The 20,126-nt window shown below is 41.9% G+C and overlaps 1 protein-coding gene across 1 annotated transcript; it reads left to right on the top strand.

Moving 5' to 3' along the window:
* Nucleotides 1–16,689: 16,689 nt before the first annotated feature.
* LOC124550939 (ATP synthase subunit s, mitochondrial) lies at nucleotides 16,690–18,997 on the top strand. Its single transcript, XM_047125747.1, has 2 exons — nucleotides 16,690–16,872; nucleotides 17,014–18,997. Exons 1-2 carry the CDS (start codon nucleotides 16,856–16,858, stop codon nucleotides 17,600–17,602), a joined length of 606 nt encoding a protein of 201 aa, XP_046981703.1. The 5' UTR covers nucleotides 16,690–16,855; the 3' UTR covers nucleotides 17,603–18,997.
* The last annotated feature ends 1,129 nt before the right edge of the window (nucleotides 18,998–20,126 follow it).

The following is a 20,126-nucleotide window of genomic DNA, read 5'->3' on the forward strand; positions in this document are numbered from 1 at the left end:
ATTGTATCATTGAGTTCCTTTCACCTTCAATTTTAAGTCCACTCCTGAAATTTTCTTTTATTTCCATCATTGCTTCCTCGATGTACAGATTGAACCATAGGGGCGAAAGGCCACATCCTTGTCTTACCCCATTTTTAATACGAGCACTTTGTTCTTGGTCGTCCTCTCTTATTATTCCCTCTTGGCTCTTGTACATATTGTATATGACCCATCTCTCCCTATAGCTTATCCCTACATTTTGCAGAACCTCGAAAATATTGCAGCTTTTTACACTGTATTACGCTTTTTCCAAGTCGACAAATCCTATGAACCTTTCTTGATTTTTCTTTAGTCTTGCTTCCATTATTAACCAAAGCATCAGAATTATCTCTTTCATGCCTTTACCTTTCCTAAAGCCAACCTTCAACCATACCTTGTCATTCCTTAGTACTTCCGTATCCCACTTCTTTGCGTGTTGATTCTTCCTGACTAATGTCTTAAACTTCAGCCTACTCTTTATCGCTACTATATTTTCATTTGAGTCTATACCAGCTCCTGGGTACGCTTTAAATCCAGTATCTGATTTCGGAATCTCTGTCTGACCATGATGTAATCTAACTGAAATCTTGTGGTATCACCCAGCCTTTTACAAGTTAACCTCCTCCTCTTTTGATTCTTGAACTGGGTATTCGCTATTACTAGCTGAAACTTGTTACAGAACTCAATTAGTCTTTCTCCTCTCTCATTCCTTGCCCCAAGCCCATAATCTCCTGTAACCTTCTCTTCTACTTCCTGTGCAACTGCACTCAAGTCCCCTATGACTATTATATCTTCATCCCCCTTTACATACTGCATTACTCTTTCAATATCCTCGTACACTTTTTCTATCTCTTCAGCTTCAGCTTGCGACATTGGCATGTATACCCGAACTACCAGTGTCGGAGTTGATTTGCTGTCGATTCTGATAAGAACAACCCCATCACTAAACTGTTCACAGTAACATACTCTCTGCCCTATCTTCCTATTCATAACGAATCCTACTCCAATTATGCCCTTTTCTGCTGCTGTTGATATTACCCTATACTCACCTGGCCAGAAGTCCTTGCCTTCTTTCCACTTCACTTCACCCCTACTATATCTAGTACACTATATCTATATCTATATCTAGTACACTATATCTAGTACACCCCTACTATATCTAGATTGACCCTTTGCATTTCCCTGTTCAGATTATCTAGTTTCCCTACCACATTCAAGCTTCTGACATTTCAAGCACCGACTCATAGAACATTATCTTTCCATTGATTATTCAATCTTTTTCTCATGGTAACCTCCCCCTTGGCAGTCCCGTCCCAGAGATCCGAATGGAGGACTATTCCGGAATCTTTCGCCAATGGAGAGATCATCATGACACTTTTTCAATTGCAGGCCACATGTCCTGTGGATACACATTATGTGTCTTTAATGCAGTGGTTTGCATTGCCTTCTGCATCCTCGTGCCATTGATCATTGCTGTTTCTTCCTCCTTTTAGGGGCAGTTTCCCACCCCTAAGACAAGAGAGTGCCCTGAAACTGCGTCCGCTCCTCCGCCCTCTTTGATAAGGCCACTGGCAGAATGAGGGCGACTTCTTATGCCAGAAGTCTTCGGCGGCCAATGCTGATTATTAATCAAATTTAAAGCAGCAGCGGGATTCGAACCTGGGACCAAAGACATTTTGATTATAAACCAAATACACTACCCCTAGACTATTGATACCTAGTAAGTGGATTAAGGATGGAATAGGCCCAACATGGTTTAATAATGAAATTCAGAAAATGCTGAGGAAGCAGAGGCTATTCCACTCTCGGTTCAAAAGAAAACACACAAATGACGACAAGCAAAGGTTAGTAGAGATTCGTGCTTCTGTGAAAAGATCATTGCATGAAGCATACAACGACTGTCACCTTCACACCTTAGCAAAAGATCTGGCAAAGAACCCGAGAAAATTCCTGTCCTATTGATAAGCGGGTTTAAGTCTTCCATTCAGTCACTCGTTGACCAGTCTGGAGTGGCAGCAGAAAACAACAAAACAAAGGCTGAAGTGTTAAATTTTACTAATAAGGAATCGTTCACTCAGGACAATCGTACAAACACACTGTCATTTGACCATTGAACAGACTCCTTAGTGGACTGTATAGTGATAAGCATCTCTGGCATAGAGAAACAATTGAAGGAGTTCAAAGCAAATAAGTCGCCAGGTCCGAATGGAATCCCTATTCGGTTTTACAAGGAGTACTGTACAGCATCGGCCCCCTACCTAGCAAGCATTTATCGTGAATCGCTTGCCCAGTGGAAAGTCCCAAACGACTGAAAAAAAGTGTAGCTGACTTCTGTATATACGAAGGGCAAAAGAATGTACCCACAAAATTACAGACCAAAATCTCTAACTTTGGTTTGCTGCAGAATCCTTGAACTTATTCTCAGTTCGAACATACAGTGGAAACTCAATGAACCGTCATCTTCGGGACCGTGGTCGTGTTTGTTGAGCAAATAGATGGATAACAGAAACACTGTATTCCTCCAAAACATAACCTCAATCAATTATTTTATGTATAGACACATATCACTCTCACAGTAATATAACAATATTTCGGAGCGAAAACAAATTAAACACGATTGTAATAGCAAATAAAACTATATATTACATGATAAAAACATCCGTACAGTAGCTACAAAAGTTGCAAAATTTGTAATGTACAGTACTGTACTGTACTATAAACTTACAGGTGAAATAGTTTATCTAGCTTGGAAATAGTCAGTCAATTTCTTCTGCCTTTTTGATGTTCGAGCTTTCACTGCGGCAATATTTCGTATTTTTCGGAGCAGTAGTGCCTGCGTTGCATTAGCCTCTTCTTGACTTTCAAACCATTCTACATACTTGGACAGCATTGTTTCGACCTCTGAATGGCTAATAGTTTGTTTTTATTCGTGGTTTGAACACTCGTCTTCATCAGCCCCTTTTTCTTCTTCTTTGGTGGCACTTAACGCTGGCAACAATTTCGTCACCACTCAAAATTTGAAAACCCCCGTCCACGTTGTCACACTCTAACCACTCTGATACTTCTTCTGACGTCAATTTTCTGCTAATTTGTAAATTATTGCACAAATTGACCATCTCGTCAACTGTCACACACTCAGGTTCCTCTGATTCTTCACGTGTAGGTTGAGGCCAAAGTTTTTTCCAGGCGTTCTTGAGATTTGACACTGACAAATCACTCCATGAACTGGCAACATTGAAAATGGCATCTTTAATACCGTAAGACCACCAAAACTGTTTTACAGATGTTGATTCATTAGATGAGAGCAAACTTTCGATAAATACACTCCTGGAAATTGAAATAAGAACACCGTGAATTCATTGTCCCAGGAAGGGGAAACTTTATTGACACATTCCTGGGGTCAGATACATCACATGATCACACTGACAGAACCACAGGCACATAGACACAGGCAACAGAGCATGCACAATGTCGGCACTAGTACAGTGGATATCCACCTTTCGCAGCAATGCAGGCTGCTATTCTCCCATGCAGACGATCGTAGAGATGCTGGATGTAGTCCTGTGGAACGGCTTGCCACGCCATTTCCACCTGGCGCCTCAGTTGGACCAGCGTTCGTGCTGGACGTGCAGACCGCGTGAGACGACGCTTCATCCAGTCCCAAACATGCTCAATGGGGGACAGATCCGGAGATCTTGCTGGCCAGGGAAGTTGACTTACACCTTCTAGAGCACGTTGGGTGGCACGGGATACATGCGGACGTGCATTGTCCTGTTGGAACAGCAAGTTCCCTTGCCGGTCTAGGAATGGTAGAACGACGGGTTCGATGACGGTTTGGATGTACCGTGCACTATTCAGTGTCCCCTCGACGATCACCAGTGGTGTACGGCCAGTGTAGGAGATCGCTCCCCACACCATGATGCCGGGTGTTGGCCCTGTGTGCCTCGGTCGTACGCAGTCCTGATTGTGGCGCTCACCTGCACGGCGCCAAACACGCATACGACCATCATTGGCACCAAGGCAGAAGCGACTCTCATCGCTGAAGACGACACGTCTCCATTCGTCCCTCCATTCACGCCTGTCGCGACACCACTGGAGGCGGGCTGCACGATGTTGGGGCGTGAGCGGAGGACGGCCTAACGGTGTGCGGGACCGTAGCCCAGCTTCATGGAGACGGTTGCGAATGGTCCTCGCCGATACCCCAGGAGCAACAGTGTCCCTAATTTGCTGGGAAGTGGCGGTGCGGTCCCCTACGGCACTGCGTAGGATCCTACGGTCTTGGCGTGCATCCGTGCGTCGCTGCGGTCCGGTCCCAGGTCGACGGGCACGTGCACCTTCCGCCGACCGCTGGCGACAACATCGATGTACTGTGGAGACCTCACGCCCCACGTGTTGAGCAATTCGGCGGTACGTCCACCCGGCCTCCCGCATGCCCACTATACGCCCTCGCTCAAAGTCCGTCAACTGCACATACGGTTCACGTCCACGGTGTCGCGGCATGCTACCAGTGTTAAAGACTGCGATGGAGCTCCGTATGCCACGGCAAACTGGCTGACACTGACGGTGGCGGTGCACAAATGCTGCGCAGCTAGCGCCATTCGACGGCCAACACCGCGGTTCCTGGTGTGTCCGCTGTGCCGTGCGTGTGATCATTGCTTGTACAGCCCTCTCGCAGTGTCCGGAGCAAGTATGGTGGGTCTGACACACCGGTGTCAATGTGTTCTTTTTTCCATTTCCAGAAGTGTACTTTTCTATAACGACGTTTCATGTTTTCAATGATTCCCTGATCCATGGGCTCTATAAGTAAAGTTGTGTTTGCTGGAAGGAAGAGACATGTTATGTTGCCGTCATCACTTTTCATTTCACAAGTAGGGTGCGTTGGGGCATTGTCTAATAGCAATAGCGCTTTCTGTGGCAACTTTTTTTCAGCCAAATGTGCTCTAACTTGAAGTAATAATTGTTTGTGAAACCAGTCAGAAAAAATTGATTGATCCATCCAAGTACTCTTATGGGCGTAGTATTGGGCAGGGAGAGCATTCAAATTCAAATTCTTGAATGCACGAGGTTTTCTTGATTTCCTAATCACAAGTAGGGGTAGCCTATGATTGCCGGTCGCATTTGCGCAAACCATAGCAGTGATGCAATCTTTTCGTACTTTGAAACCTGGAGCAGCTTTCTCAGAGAGTGATGCTAATGTCTTTTGTGGTAAAGCCTTCCAATGAAGCCCAGTTTTATCACAATTGTAAACTTGCTCCCTAACAAGATTCAATTCAGCCATTTTTTCTTTAAATTGTTCCCGGAACTCAGCAATTACAGAGCTATCCGTGCTGAGTTTTTCTCCACTGATATCAAGTTGGCGAATGCAATGACGAAATTTAAACTTGTCGAGCCATCCAATACTTGCTTTAAGAGACGAGTCACCATCAAGTTTGTTGTTCATGTCAACAGCCTTGGCCATTATTATAGGCCCTGAAAGTGGAATCCCCTGACTTCTTGCTTGTATAAACCATCGCTACATTGCAGTGTCCAATTCATCATATTTTGCAGGTTTCATTGTCTTTCTTGTTTGCACATCTCAATACATGCTCTGCATTGTTGACACATGTTGTTCTACGTATTTTATCGGCATCACGTTTTATATCGTTAACTGTTGTTCTTCCAATACCATAAATCAGCGCTCCACTTGCAGTTTCGCCCTTTCTTAAGCGTTTTATAATTTCAAGTTTTTGATTAAGTCCTAAAACAACACGTTTACGTTTAGCAGACATTTTATCAAAAAAAAAAATGGTTCAAATGGCTCTGAGCACTATGGGACTTAACAGCTGTGGTCATCAGTCCCCTAGAACTTAGAACTACTTAAACCTAACTAACCTAAGGACATCACACACATCCATGCCCGAGGCAGGATTCGAACCTGCGACCGTAGCAGTCGCACGGTTCCGGACTGCGCGCCTAGAACCGCGAGACCACCGTGGCCGGCCATTTTATCAAGTCACTGTATCACACACACCTGCACTAAATACGGTAGTGTAAAATATTAGCCAATAAAGCTTATTCAAGTGGAAAACACGTAACACGGTACAGCCCGCTAGATACACTGCGACACAACTGGAAACCGATCCAGTGGTGATTGTTGAGTCACAAGTGAGACAAAGACAAGAAAAGGGGGAGATGTGTGACCACGTCAACTGAAGGTCATCTTTTATGTACCATTCCACGGCGGGAGGGTACATTCACTTCCCATTGAAATAGAGTAAATAAACAAAGCGAACACGTCGCTGCACCTTAGAGCATTCTGTTATTACAGTATTATTATGCTGTTGCAGCAGTGACGGTTAACAGAAACTGACGATTTAAAGAGTGACGGTTAATCGAGTTTTTACTGTAATAAATTTTCTTGGGACAAAGAACCTTATATCCACAAACAGCATGGTTTTAGAAAGCATCGCTGGTGTGAAACTCAGCTTGTTCTTCTCCCATATGATATATTTCGAACTATGGATGAAGGACAAGAGTCAGATCCCATATTTCTAGAGTTCAGAAAAGCATTTAACACGGTGCCCCATTGCAGGCTGTTAATGAAGGTACGAGCATATGGGAAAGGTTCACAAGTACATTAGTCACTCAAAGACTATTGAAGTTATAGGAACCAGTACGCTGTCCTCGATGCTGAGACTTCATCAGAGACAAAGGTATCGTCAGGAGTGCAACAGGGAAGTGTGACAGGACCTCTATTATGCTCTACATTCGAAAATTATTTGGTGGACCAGGTGGGGAGTAACCTGCAGTTGTTTGCTGATGATGCAGTGGTGCAAGGTAAGGTGTTAAAATTGAGTGACTGTAGGACAAGTTAACCTAGACAAAACTTCTAGTTGGTGTGTGTTGTCCTGACTGATAGTCTAATACAGGGTGTTTAGGAAACCTATTATTTCAGGTCGCTGGATGATAATTCAAGCAAATCGTATTAATAGATTTTTATTACAATAAGATAAATGACAATACTTAACTTTGAGAAATGTGCAAGAACATGTTGCAAGCAAAGGGCGACATGAAACATAAGCAATCTCTTCAATATGTACAATTCGTAATACAGGTGAAACAATATAGTTCCTAAGTCACTGCTGTCGATCTCGTAGACTACCTGGACTTCAGCTGGGGCCACGGCTAGGAGGCGTGGCGCTTATGTTCTCTTCGCCTGGTTGTCGCTTCTGTCTCAGTGTCGTCCTAGAAAGGGGTCAGTCAGCGTACTATTGGCTGATGTCGCCTCACAGCCCTCTCTGCTGTAACGTTCCCGGCCATCGTTTCAGCGCTTAACGTTATGCCGGAACAGTGTGATAAACGGGAGCTATTGCTAAATGAAGAAATAAGTAAGTTAATGGGGATGAATAGGAAAAACAGACGCATAATGTTCAGAGACAGCTTTAATAGCGTCTTCTTGACGCAGTCAGGTCCTTTAAATATCTTGGTGTAAAGTTGCAAAGTGATATGAAATGGCTCGAGAATGTGAGGACTGTGGTGGGGAAGGCGAATGGTCAACCTCGGTTTATTGGGAGAATTCTAGGAAAGTGTGGTTCATCTGTAATGGAGACTAGATATAGGACGCTGGTGCGAACTATTCTTGAGTACTGCTTGAGTGTTTGGGGTCCGTACCAGGTCGGGTCAAAGGAAGACATCGAAGCAACTCAGAGGCGAGATGCTTGTTACCAGCAGGTTTAAACAACACATAAGGCTTATAGAGATGCTTCGGGAACTTGAACAGGAATTCCTGGAGGGAAGGCGACGTTCGTTTAGAGAAATGGCATTTGAAGCTGACTACCAAGCAGTTCCACTGCCACCAACATACATCGTGCATAAGAACCAACAAGGTAAGATACTAGAAATTAGGGCTAATATAGAGGCATACAGACTATCGTTTTTCCCTTGGCCTATTCACGAGTAGAGTAGGAAAGGAAATGACTAGTAGTGGTGCAGGGTACCTTCCGCCATGCACCGTACGGTGGCTTGCGAAGTATCTGTGTAGATGTAGATGTAGAATTATCACACTGTCTCAGTGTGGGTAAATCAAGTGGTTGATTGGTAGAACACTAAAGAAGTTAAATCCATATACAAATGAAACTACATACATAATTCTTATGCAACCTATCCTAGAATATAAGTGTATGGGACCCATACCAAATAGGACTGACAGGGATATTGAACAACCAAGAAGGGAAGTATGAATGGTCACAGGTTTGGTCTACAGATGGGAGAGCGTCATGAAGATGCTGAAAAAGTTCAAGATATGCTTACTTATGAATTATCAAGAACTGCCCTTAAATGACGACTCTAGGAATATATCACAGCTCCTTAAGTGAGGACAAGATTAGATTAATTGTGGCACACACCGAAGCATCTAAACAATTATTCTTCCTACACTCCACACATGATTGGAAGAGGAAAGCGAACTAATAGCTAGTATGATGGGACATAGGCCTACTCTCGGCCCTGCATTTCACAGTGGTTTACAGAGTATACATATAGTTATCGATCAGATTAGATTCCATTTTCGTTCCATAGTCCCAGAAATGAGTCGAACGTCATGGATGTGGAACGTGCCAGAAAGCACAACATAAAAAACGTAGGGCATCTGAATATAATACTCACTTCCTGATCGTTTGTCAGATAGGTGTAGATGTAGAAATTACTGGATCTCAATGGCATACATCTGTGGGAACAATGACCTGTAAAGGTCAATGTAGCGACTGAAACCGAGGCTAAGGAATATAATGTGTGTGCAATTATGTCTTTATCCTTGTTACTTTTGAGCAGTCCGTTGATGAAAGCTAACTTTAACGTATGTTTATATCAGTCTCTTTCATTTTATGCAAATAAGGTGGATCAATTTCAATATTACAGTACACGAATGTTATAGTGTCTACTCACCTGCACAGAATTTCCAACACTGGTGACCTGTGGCGAGCATACCATTTCATTAAAGCTACGGAAATGTGCAACACCGAATTCTCGTCAAACAATGAACAGTGGTTGTTGACAAAGGTCTGTGTCTGGTGGACTACAACTCCAACAAACGATTTGGAGCATTTTATTTATGACATGAAGAGTGAGGGAAATTATATTTGAGTGAAACACCATGTGGAACATGTACAACAAAGTAACGTGACCCATCCCTCAGACTTTATGGACTTTATTACAAATGGGGATCAAAATACCTAGCTACAAATATATGTTTCTGAAACTGAATTAGATTTTAGGGTGAAAGTGTAGCATCATGATGGCAATCCATATGCATACCATTCTACGTCAATGCTAGAAATTGAGCAGATGAACTCGTTTCTTCCCCATTGTGTTTCCCTGGGTGGCCAGATCACACATGAAGAGTTACAGGTTTCTCATGTGCCGCACATGATCAATGGGATTCCATACAATAACACCTCTAGGTCATGATACTTGGTGTTATACAGACACAATTTCAATGACGTTGATTCATCACCGTATGCATTACCTACACTGCCATTATTTCACCTTACACTCGCACACTTGGTTTACCATGACAGAAACTGTTGTGTCTACCACAAGATATGATGCCTGATGATGCATTGTGGGCGATATGGCTAAGCAAGTTACCTTCTCAGATCAAAGTTTCTTTGATTACTAACCAAGGCAAAGTGCAGAATAACAAATTGCCGATCGGATTTTTCCACTGCTACATCAACACCATTACTATCCAGGAAACATCAGCATCTACGACAGCGGTAGCCGGATTGCACCTTGACACAGCCACTGATACAAAGAGTTCTTCTAATAGGGCAGCTGCAACTGTACAAGTCCATTCTGTAAAATGAAGAAACCACACAATAGTTGCTTAATCCACAATCTTTTATTGTGTACACGACCATTTTCAGAACATTTCAACTTTCGTCATCTGATGTAAAACATAAAATTAGTTAACCATCTGAGATAATCCTCACCCCATTGCTGTTGGGGAACCAATGGTTCCATGTCAAAACGATAAAAGGGACATAAATTCCATAAAAACCATTTCACCTGTGCTGTTTGACCGGAAACACAAACAGGAAAACTATGTCAAGACCAGGAGCATGTCATAGTTGACATACACTACTGGCCATTAAAATTGCTTCACCACGAAGATGACGTGCTACAGACGCGAAATTTAACCGACAGGAAGAAGATGTTGTGATATGCAAATGATTAGCTTTTCAGAGCATTCACACAAGGCTGGCGCCGGTGGCGACACATACAACGTGCTGACATGAGGAAAGTTTCCAGCCGATTTCTCATACACAAACAGCAGTTGACCGGCGTTGCCTGGTGAAACATTGTTGTGATGCCTCGTGTAAGAAGGAGAAATGCGTACCATCACATTTCCGACTTTGATAAAGGTCGGATTGTAGCCTATCACGATTGCAGTTTATCGTACCGCGACATTGCTGCTCGCGTTGGTCGAGATCCAATGACAGTTAGATAATACGGAACGCCGTGCTGGATCCCAACGGCCTCGTATCACTAGCAGTCGAGATACCAGGCATCTTATCCCCATGGCTGTAACGGATCGTGCAGCCACGTCTCGATCCCTGAGTCAACAGATGGGGACGTTTGCAAGACAACAACCATCTGCACGAGCAGCTCGACGACGTTTGCAGCAGCATGGACTATCAGCTCGGAGACCATGGCTGCGATTACTCTTGACGCTGCATCACAGACAGGAGCGCCTGCGATGGTATACTCAACGACGAACCTGGGTGCACGAATGGCAAAACGTCATTTTTTCGGATGAATCCAGGTTCTGTTTACAGTATCATGATGGTCGCATCGCCGGCCATTTGTGACCGAGCGGTTCTAGGCGCTTCAGTCTGGAACCGCGCGACCGCTACGGTCGCAGGTTCGAATCATGCATTGGGCATGGGTGTGTGTGATGTCCTTAGGTTAGATAGGTTTAAGTAGTTCTAAGTTCTAGGGGACTGATGACCTCAGATGGTAAGTCCCTTAGTGCTCAGAGCCATTTGAACCATTTTTGATGGTCGCATCCGTGTTTGGCGACATCGCGGTGAACGCACATTGGAAGCGTGTATTCGTCATCGCCATATGGCGTATCACCCAGCGTGATGGTATGGGATGCCGTTGGTTACACGTCTCGGTCACCTCTTGTTCGCATTGACGGCACTTTGAACAGGGGACATTACATTTCAAATGTGTTACGACCCGTGGCTCTGCCCTTCATTCGATCCTTGCGAAACCCTACACTTCAGCAGGATAATGCACGACCGCATATTGCAGGTCCTGTACAGGCCTTTCTGGATACAGAAAATGTTCGACTGCTGCCCTGGCCATCACATTCTCCAGATCTCTCACCAACTGAAAACGTCTGTTCAATGGTGGCCGAGCAACTGGCTCCTCACAATATGCCAGTCACTACTCTTGATGAACTGTGGTATCGTGTTGAAGCTGCATGGGCAGCTGTACCTGTACACGCCATCCAAGCTGTGTTTGACTCAATGCCCATGCGTATCAAGGCCATTATTACGACCAGAGGTGGTTGTTCTGGGTACTGATTTCTCAGGATCTATGCACCCAAATTGCGTGAAAATGTAATCACATGTCAGTTCTAGTATAATATACTTGTCCAATGAATACCCATTTATTATTTGTAGTTCTTCTTGGTGTAGCAATTCAATGGCCAGTAGTGTCGTTTCACTATTTGTGTTCCTGGTTGCACAGCATGGGGGAATGGTTTTTATGGAATATATGTTCTTTTTATTCTTTTGACATGGTACCTTTGGTTACATGACAATGCTCGGGTGAGGATGGCCTCAGATGGTTAAGTGATTTTATTTTTTGCACCAGGCGATGGAACTTTAAGTGTTCTAAAATTGGTCATGTACACAATAAAGGACTGCGGATTAAGCAGCTGTTTCATGTTGCTTTTTTTATTTTACAAAACAGCGACTGGTAGCTCAAATAAGTGTAATACATCCAGTGAAACACAGTGTATTCGCTGGATGTCAACACAATTCAGCTCACAGGATCTGTAGCAGTTTGCTACATGCAGCAGTCCAGCCCCCAGTGATGTCATTCAAAGTTCTAGAAATAGCTGGCAGAGAGCATGCTAGTGTTGGTTTCATCCACATTTTGGAACAGTTGTTTGCAAGTGCACCACACCGTTCTCGTACCCAAATCCCAACATAACCTCCAGTAGGTGTCACAGGTTACATGAGTAAAAACGTACACCTAAACCTTATGCGTATAGCCCAGACCAGTTTTCCTCACGGTTCCAAGTATAGTGACCATTTATTTATTCTTGACGGAAGTACAGACCACTAAATTTTAGTTGATCCGAGCTCTGAAATATGTGTATAGCCCAGACCAGTTTTCCTCACGGTTCCAAGTATAGTGACCATTTATTTATTCTTGACAGAAGTACAGACCACTAAATTTTAGTTGATCCGAGCTCTGAAATACTCACAATCCAAGAGACAGCTACCATTTCTCTCACTCTAGAATTGCTTCTACAGCTCTGGCGAATGATATATCTATTAATTTGTACGACACTACCACATGCACTGTCAGCTTGGGTCTGGGCCCAACATTTAGTGTAAGTAGGCTGTTTAGGTTTTTTTATTGGTAACGCCACCTCTGTATGAAAATCACTGGCTGTGCTGTGTGCAGTCTGTGGCTGCTTTGCATTGTTGTAATACTCGCCATTGTAGTGTTTGGCAGCTGGCTGTGAACAGCGCGTAGCGTTGGGCAGTTGGAGGTGAGCTGCCAGCAGTGGTGGATGTGGGGAGAGAGATGGCGGAGATTTGTAATTTGTCATGAACTGCTATATTTATACATGATGATATCAAGGTAAATACATTGTTTGTTCTCTATTAATATCTTTCATTTGCTAACTATCCCTATCAGTAGTTAGTGCCTTCAGTAGTTTGAATCTTTTATTTAGCTGGCAGTAGTGGCGCTCGCTGTATTGCAGTAGCTTGAGCAGCGAAGATTTTTGTGAGGTAAGTGATTTGTGAAAGGTATAGTTTAATGTTAGTCAGGGCCATTCTTTTGTAGGATTTTTGAAAGTCAGATTGCGTTGCGCTAAAAAAAAATATTGTGTATCAGTTTAAGGACAGTCGTGTATAATTGTTCAAAGGGGAAGTTTCATTAGATGGACATTCTTGGTGGCAGGTGTGTGCCCCAGTTTTACGGAGGGAATACTTAACAAAAGCGATTCTGATTATTCCATTCACAGTGTTTATGGCAAACCACCGGCTCCTACCCTTCAGATCTCAACAAACACCTCCATATCATCGACAGAAGAGCTTCAAGACTCCTACTACTTCCCAATTAAACAACTGGTTATGGCGCAGCAGAGGTATATAGACTTGAAATTGGAATGTTCAAAATTAGAGGACAAAATTGTGGTGTTGCACAAAATTTTGTATGGGAAATGCAGCCAAATAACTGAAGTCAATCATAATCTATCACTGTTAAGAATTAACGCAATTTCCAACACCAACTCCCCTCCATCTCAAAAAAGGTAAAGAGTTTAAATATCTGAATTAGAAATTACCTCAGACCTTGTTGAAGTTGGATGCTGTGAACACTGAAGATAATGTGGATGAGAAACAGTTATGTAAGGAGGTGGTACATAACATTCATAAATATATAACCCAGTTGGAGTCTTTGCTGTTTACATCTACTCTCCCAATCCATGGACTTCATGTGCTATTTACACAACAGAAGGTTACATTCTTGTGACATTTGGTGACATAACACTCAATCAGACCACTATGAGAACATGCGAACTCATCTGACAAGCACCATACCTTATTACATTATATGAGCTTAGAAGACTTCTGTGAATAGTTAACTTTTATATGTGTCATACCCCTCATGCTACAATGATTCAGGCCCCCCTTGCCAGATAAAATGCTCTCAGTAAACCCTCAGTGAATGGACCTCAGCTATCAACATATATCTGATATTATCAAAAGGTGCCATCACAGTGCCATCACTCTGACACACCCTTGACCTTCAGCACAACAATCCACAACTACAGGCTCCAGCAAAACAGTAGCTGGGTCAGTTTTGCAACAAACTGTAGAAAGCCAAAAACGACCACTAAAGTTCTTTTCGTGACAGCTGTGGTCGGCTTATGATCAGGAACTATTGACCCTCTATAAAGCCATTAAGTATTTCTAGGAGGATACTGAAGGACACCTGTTTATCATATTCACTTACCAACACCTCTCGTACGTACGATTCACACCCAAAGTAAAACTACACTCCTCACTGCTTCTGTTATCTGAATTACATTGACCAATTCACTACTGACATTTGCCACATCAACGAAGTGGACAGTGAGGTTGCCATCTATCTGTCGTGAATTGGTTCACTGACAAATTTTGGTGAAATGGTGAAGGAACAAAGGAAGAATCAACAGGTAAAACTGCTCTTGACAGACAGCACCACTGGCTTAATGGTGGAACAAGTACTGATCCTTGATATAGCCTTGCAAATTATGACCACTGATCCCAATTAAATTCCGCAAACCTATTGACAACAATACATAACTTGTCATTCCCTGCCACCTGCCGTAACACAGAGTTAGTGATGGAACGTTTCGTGTGGCCCAGTGTTAAGGCCAACTGCAGGAACTGAACTTGTGCTTTCCTCAACTGCCAGCACAGCAAGATTTGGCCTTCCAAAAAGGAGACTACAACACTCTCACTTGAATCTACTGAGAGCATTGCATGTTTAGCACTGTATATTTTCAGCCATTGATAGGTAGCCATGCTGGTTGGAAGCAGATCCATTTATGGACATGACAGTCAGATAGACTGCTCTTACCTTCATACAATTGTGGACTGCATGTTTCGGCTGCACATCTTTGATAACTATGGGCCAGGGCCGATATTTCGAATCCCATCTACTCAAGAAGTTGTGCAGACTATGTGGCATCCAACGGTTTTGAACTACAGCCAATCACCTGCAAAGGAATCGACTAGAGAGATGTTGTTATACCGTGCTTAAGGCTCCTCTGATATACAATTCCTGGCAGTGAACTGAAGCCCTACCATGGGTATGGTTGAGTGTACACACTGCCTACAAAGAATATTTGCAGTCGCCTTTGGCGAAAATATTCTATGGCAAATGCATGGGTCTTCCCGCTGACTTTCTGCTTCCCTCTCAATGTTCCGTGGGCTGAAGATTACTAGATTTAGTAGCTAGGGTGAAATAACATATTGCTCACGTCCGTACATCTCCCCTCAGGTACACAGCGTGCAGCAGGTATTTATCCACATGGTATAGAAAAGCTGTAGGCACTTAGTCTTGTGTGACGATATTTCTGGCCAGCCCTACAACAACCATATTCTAAAAGTCATAAAGTGCTGTAGTGTGGTCATCAAACATCCATTATTTTGCTGAGCAGCAAGCCCTTGTCTGTCTCCGTTCAGTGGCTTAAGTTGGTATGAATACTACTGCACCACAGAAGTGATGAAGGACTAGCCCATCAACAGAGAATATTGTATATCTACCTCTATTACATGCCACAAGGGTCTTCAGCTGTGCCCCCCCCCCCCTGATGGTGGAGAGAATGATACAGCGATGTCAACATTTCTAGATGACGTCGCCGCCCCATACCCGGAATGACATGACACACTGATGTCGAAACGACGCGGACACCCCTCCTCGCTATGGCGGGTTCTTGGCGATCCCACCCTATATGTACGAGTACTTTCGAGAATAATCGTGTTTACACAGTACAATTCAAACGCCACTATTCACACAGCCCAACTTCACATCAAGGTTTCTCGGTGGCGATATTGGTGGGGGTAACTATGTTGTCGTCTGCTAACAAAGGAAGTTACCTACAGTATTTCCCCCTCGCGCTGTCCTTTAACTGTAGTGTGGTTTGTGTCTTTGCGTCTGTATAATATTATTTTGCTCCATTTTCGTGAAAACTTGCAAATGTTCCACGACGATTTGGATATTTTTCTATTCAGTATCCTTCCATAAGAGAAACCAGATATCTGAAAAAGGCAAAAAATTATTTAGGTTTTAGAGTAACAGAACGGAGCTGATGCCCACGCTGAGTATAAATAACAACATAAATTGATGGGGCAATGCTCATTAAATATAATTGAAATTCCTGCACAGGAGAAAAAATCTAATGAAGTGGACAAACAGCCTCTATCTATTCCCCTATAACTATTATTTGATACGTTTCTATGTAAATATTTTCGCTAGCAAGTAACTGTCCATGTTTTAAAAAGTTTCACTTCTCAGTGATTTTCCATACAAAATTAATCAAGAATATTGGTTACGAAGTTTGTCTTTGCCATTAATAAACTTTATCATTGTTAGTTCCTCAATGTCGATATTATATTCCAACTCTATGTATCACATATGATAATACATCCTAAAGTGACGTGGCAATCTAGCGTGAAACGGCCTTATGCAGGTGTCCTGCATTTAAGTGGACCAGTTTCTTTAAAATAAACGCGAGAGTCATTGCGCCTATTCATCTGCACGGAGTTTCCCCTCACATTGTTTTAACTGCATACAGCAGAGCAAGTACGCGAGTGAATTGCTATACTTGACGAAGTTCTCAGATTTGTATTCAATTCCCAAAAGTTTTAATTTCTGCCTATCTCTAGTCCAATGTTCCGTTCATAGTCGAATTTCACAGATTATTTAGTGTGGAATGTTTTCATTGGCTGATTGCAGTTTCCATTCTTATTGGCTGACTAAACGATGCCGCCTATCTTTGGAACGGAGTGTTCCGCAGCAAAATAAACATTCGTGGGTTTATTGTTGATTGCTTCGCGAAATGTTATTTCTTAACAGGTGATGTCTCGATATGATTTGAAACTTGGGTTATGCGTTATGCTGAGGATTCTCTTTCCGTAAAAAATGAGTATTAGTGAAAATAGTGTAAATGATATATAACAATAAATCTAGGGAATTATAAGCAATGTTCTGTTTCAGCTCGAGTGCATTAGGCAGACTATGCTGCACCATGGTGCCATCAGGTTCCCAATTAGTAGGAGCCTCTGCAAAAAGAACGTTTTACCACTGGTTAAATAAAATTTGGAATAATGTCGACACGGAACGAATAAAAGCCGTTGGGCCGGATAGGGCGTGTGCCGAATGGTTGATGAAAAATGGAGCTTCCATCAAATGGGCCTCAGAAAAGGACTATGTAACAGATTATAACAAATTAGCAGCAGCAGGGGAAAAACAATATATTGAAGAAATCGATGCATCACACTCTAGCATTATGGGTTATGGATTTCCCTATTTCGAGGGATGCAACCACATTAAATTTATAAGGCTACACAAATGTCACAACATAGATGACGACGCCTTAGCATCACTAGCGATTTTAAAGCGTTCATTAAAGCATTTGCAAGTTAGCTCTTGCGGGAACGTTACGGATAAAGGTATTACTTCTCTTGTGGCTTTGGAAAATTTGGATACATTGATACTGTTTAATTTGCCTGGTGTAAAAGATAAAGAAAAAACTCTTAATTTTTTGAAGGCTGGACTGAAATCCTGTATGATTGATTACAAGTAATACTGAGTAAGACCTGAGTATGACAATATTGTCATTGTACCTGCTTTCAGTACTACGGTGAGGTGAACAGGACAAAACTATGTTACTGAAATAGATCATATTGTTGGCGGCCAGAAACGAAGTAATATATGTTCACGGTGGTTTTCTTGCAAAACGATCAGTGTAGGTCTGATCGCAGCTTAGAATGAAGTATCAAAATTTGTGATCATTCTCCACCTCTGTTGTTAATGAAGTGTAAAATACTCATTTATAATATCTGTAACAGTTACTTACGTTATTCAAGAGTCATAGCTACATTTCCTAGCCGTAATCTGTTTATGGGGAAATAAAGGACATTGTATAACACACTAGATTTACGTAAATTATAATGGCATTGTTTTGATATTGAGTTGTAGTTGTTCTTTAAAAGTCTTTATAGTACTATGTGTGTCATATCCCTTGTTAACATCTGTGTTTACAACTTCATATACTCTATCTTGACAAATGAGTCACCTGAAGAAGAATCTGAAAAGTTGTCAAGGTGTAACTTAGTATACTATGAAAGATCTTGTTTTGAAATTAATGAATACTTTATATTTATGTGACTGCTCAGATATTTATTGAAAGGGGTTTATTTACAATAAGAATGGAATATTATTTAACTTCAAGAATTTGATAAGTTACTAATGCAGTCATTGTGTACTTAATATGCAGTTGCTATGTTAAGATGTAATTATTTTTCAGAAATCTGCATTGTAATTAGAATTTTGCAGTACAGTGCAAATCAACAGTGAGTCCTGTACAGGGATAGAAAGTGCATTAACTGACATGTTAAATACTGCTTCGCCAACTCTCAACCAAATTGTCACCAATTTAGATAACTTTGATCACAGTGTACTGTACAGATCAGGCTGTTTCCACAACCTAAATTTCAGAAGCTAATTTAGATGTAAAGGAAACACACATTGTTTTATTATGTCCTTTTGTGCAGATGTTTTGTCACACACCACACCAATATGTTACGTGAAGAAGCTAACGTCAAGTACACACAGTTATAGTTGTCCCTGCAATGCTTATAGCACTGTAGTCATTTCACTTACTTGTGCAATTTTTTTTCTTCCCATTGATCTAATGAACATGAAGCAACCATGTACCATAACAATACACTTTTTGTGTACTATCTTATTTGTACGAGTATGGTTAAGTTTGAGCTCTTGATTCTTAAATCCGGCTGAAGGTGTGAAACTTTTTCAAAAAACCGATTACTTTAACTGCATATCTACATTTTCCACTGATACTCAGAATGCCTGTTTTTAATGCTGAACAGGTAAGCTGATTTAAGGACCAACACATTTTCTTTGTGTATGTAGTAGTGTATGCTGCTTACATGAATTAAAAGTAACTGTTATTGCATTACGTTGCTCTAAGCTTATTTATTAACTTCTAGAGAGGAGATAGTTAACATTACCTTTTTTCCTTATGATAGTGACTTTGCCATGATTTTTTTATTTTGTCTGTTTGGGATTTAGTGTATGGTGATGGCGGTGGTGGTAGGCTAGAATTGTGCAGTTAGTACAGTTTTAATTTCTAGCAGACATCTGTCTTCAGGGCAGGTACCTTAATGCTAGGCATTATCCACTTTTTGCCTAACAGTTAGTTTTTGTCGTGGCAACTTCTAAGGAAATGCATGTTGTTATTTTTTATACCCTTTACAATGTTACAGGCAGGTCACTATCTGAAGGAGGAAGCAGTATAGATATCTCTCAGAAATCCGTCCGCAGCTTGTGGTCTAGTGGCTAGCTTTGCTGCCTCTAGATCACGGGGTTCTGGGTTCGATTCCTGGTTGGGTTGAAGATTCTCTCTGTCCGGGGACTGGGTGTTTGTGTTGGCCTCATCATTTCATCATCATCATTCATGGCAGTGGGTAGAGTGGGGTGTGAATAAAATTGGGCTGTGTAAAAGTTGGGACTTCGTATGAGTACTGATGACTGCGCAGTTGAGAGCCCCACAAACCAATCGTCCTCATCCCACACAAATCCATCCAGGTGTGTTTCGGTTGTTTGCTAGATAACCAATTGCACAGAAACAACCAAAGCACTGAAGCAGTATCAGAAATCTGCACTGCTACATAAAGACAAGTTGTTTACAATTGTTACCGAAAATTTTGGAAGTACTTCACCAACAAACTTCAATTTTTTGCATTAATGGAGAAACATTGTTACCAAAGATCAAGAAAAGTTATTAATGGATTTGCTTCAAATTTTTCACAGTACTGTAATAAACATAGAAGTGGATATAACCTATGCATTGTCATTTAAAAAATATACAGCCTGTTGAAACTGACTGCGAGCAGGAAAAGGTGTGTGAAAATTTGTATGGTTTAGATGTCTTTTTTAAACAACAAGTTTCAACTGCAATCAGAGGGTATGTAAAACATTAGACAGTTTGTTTCTCCCAAATAAATTCTTTTATTTAATATTGTATACATTAATATTTGTTCATAAATTATGTAAGGTTATCATAAGGTATTGGCATTGGACATAGG

This window comes from Schistocerca americana, chromosome 9, assembly GCF_021461395.2.
Source record: "Schistocerca americana isolate TAMUIC-IGC-003095 chromosome 9, iqSchAmer2.1, whole genome shotgun sequence".
NCBI lineage: Eukaryota > Metazoa > Arthropoda > Insecta > Orthoptera > Acrididae > Schistocerca > Schistocerca americana.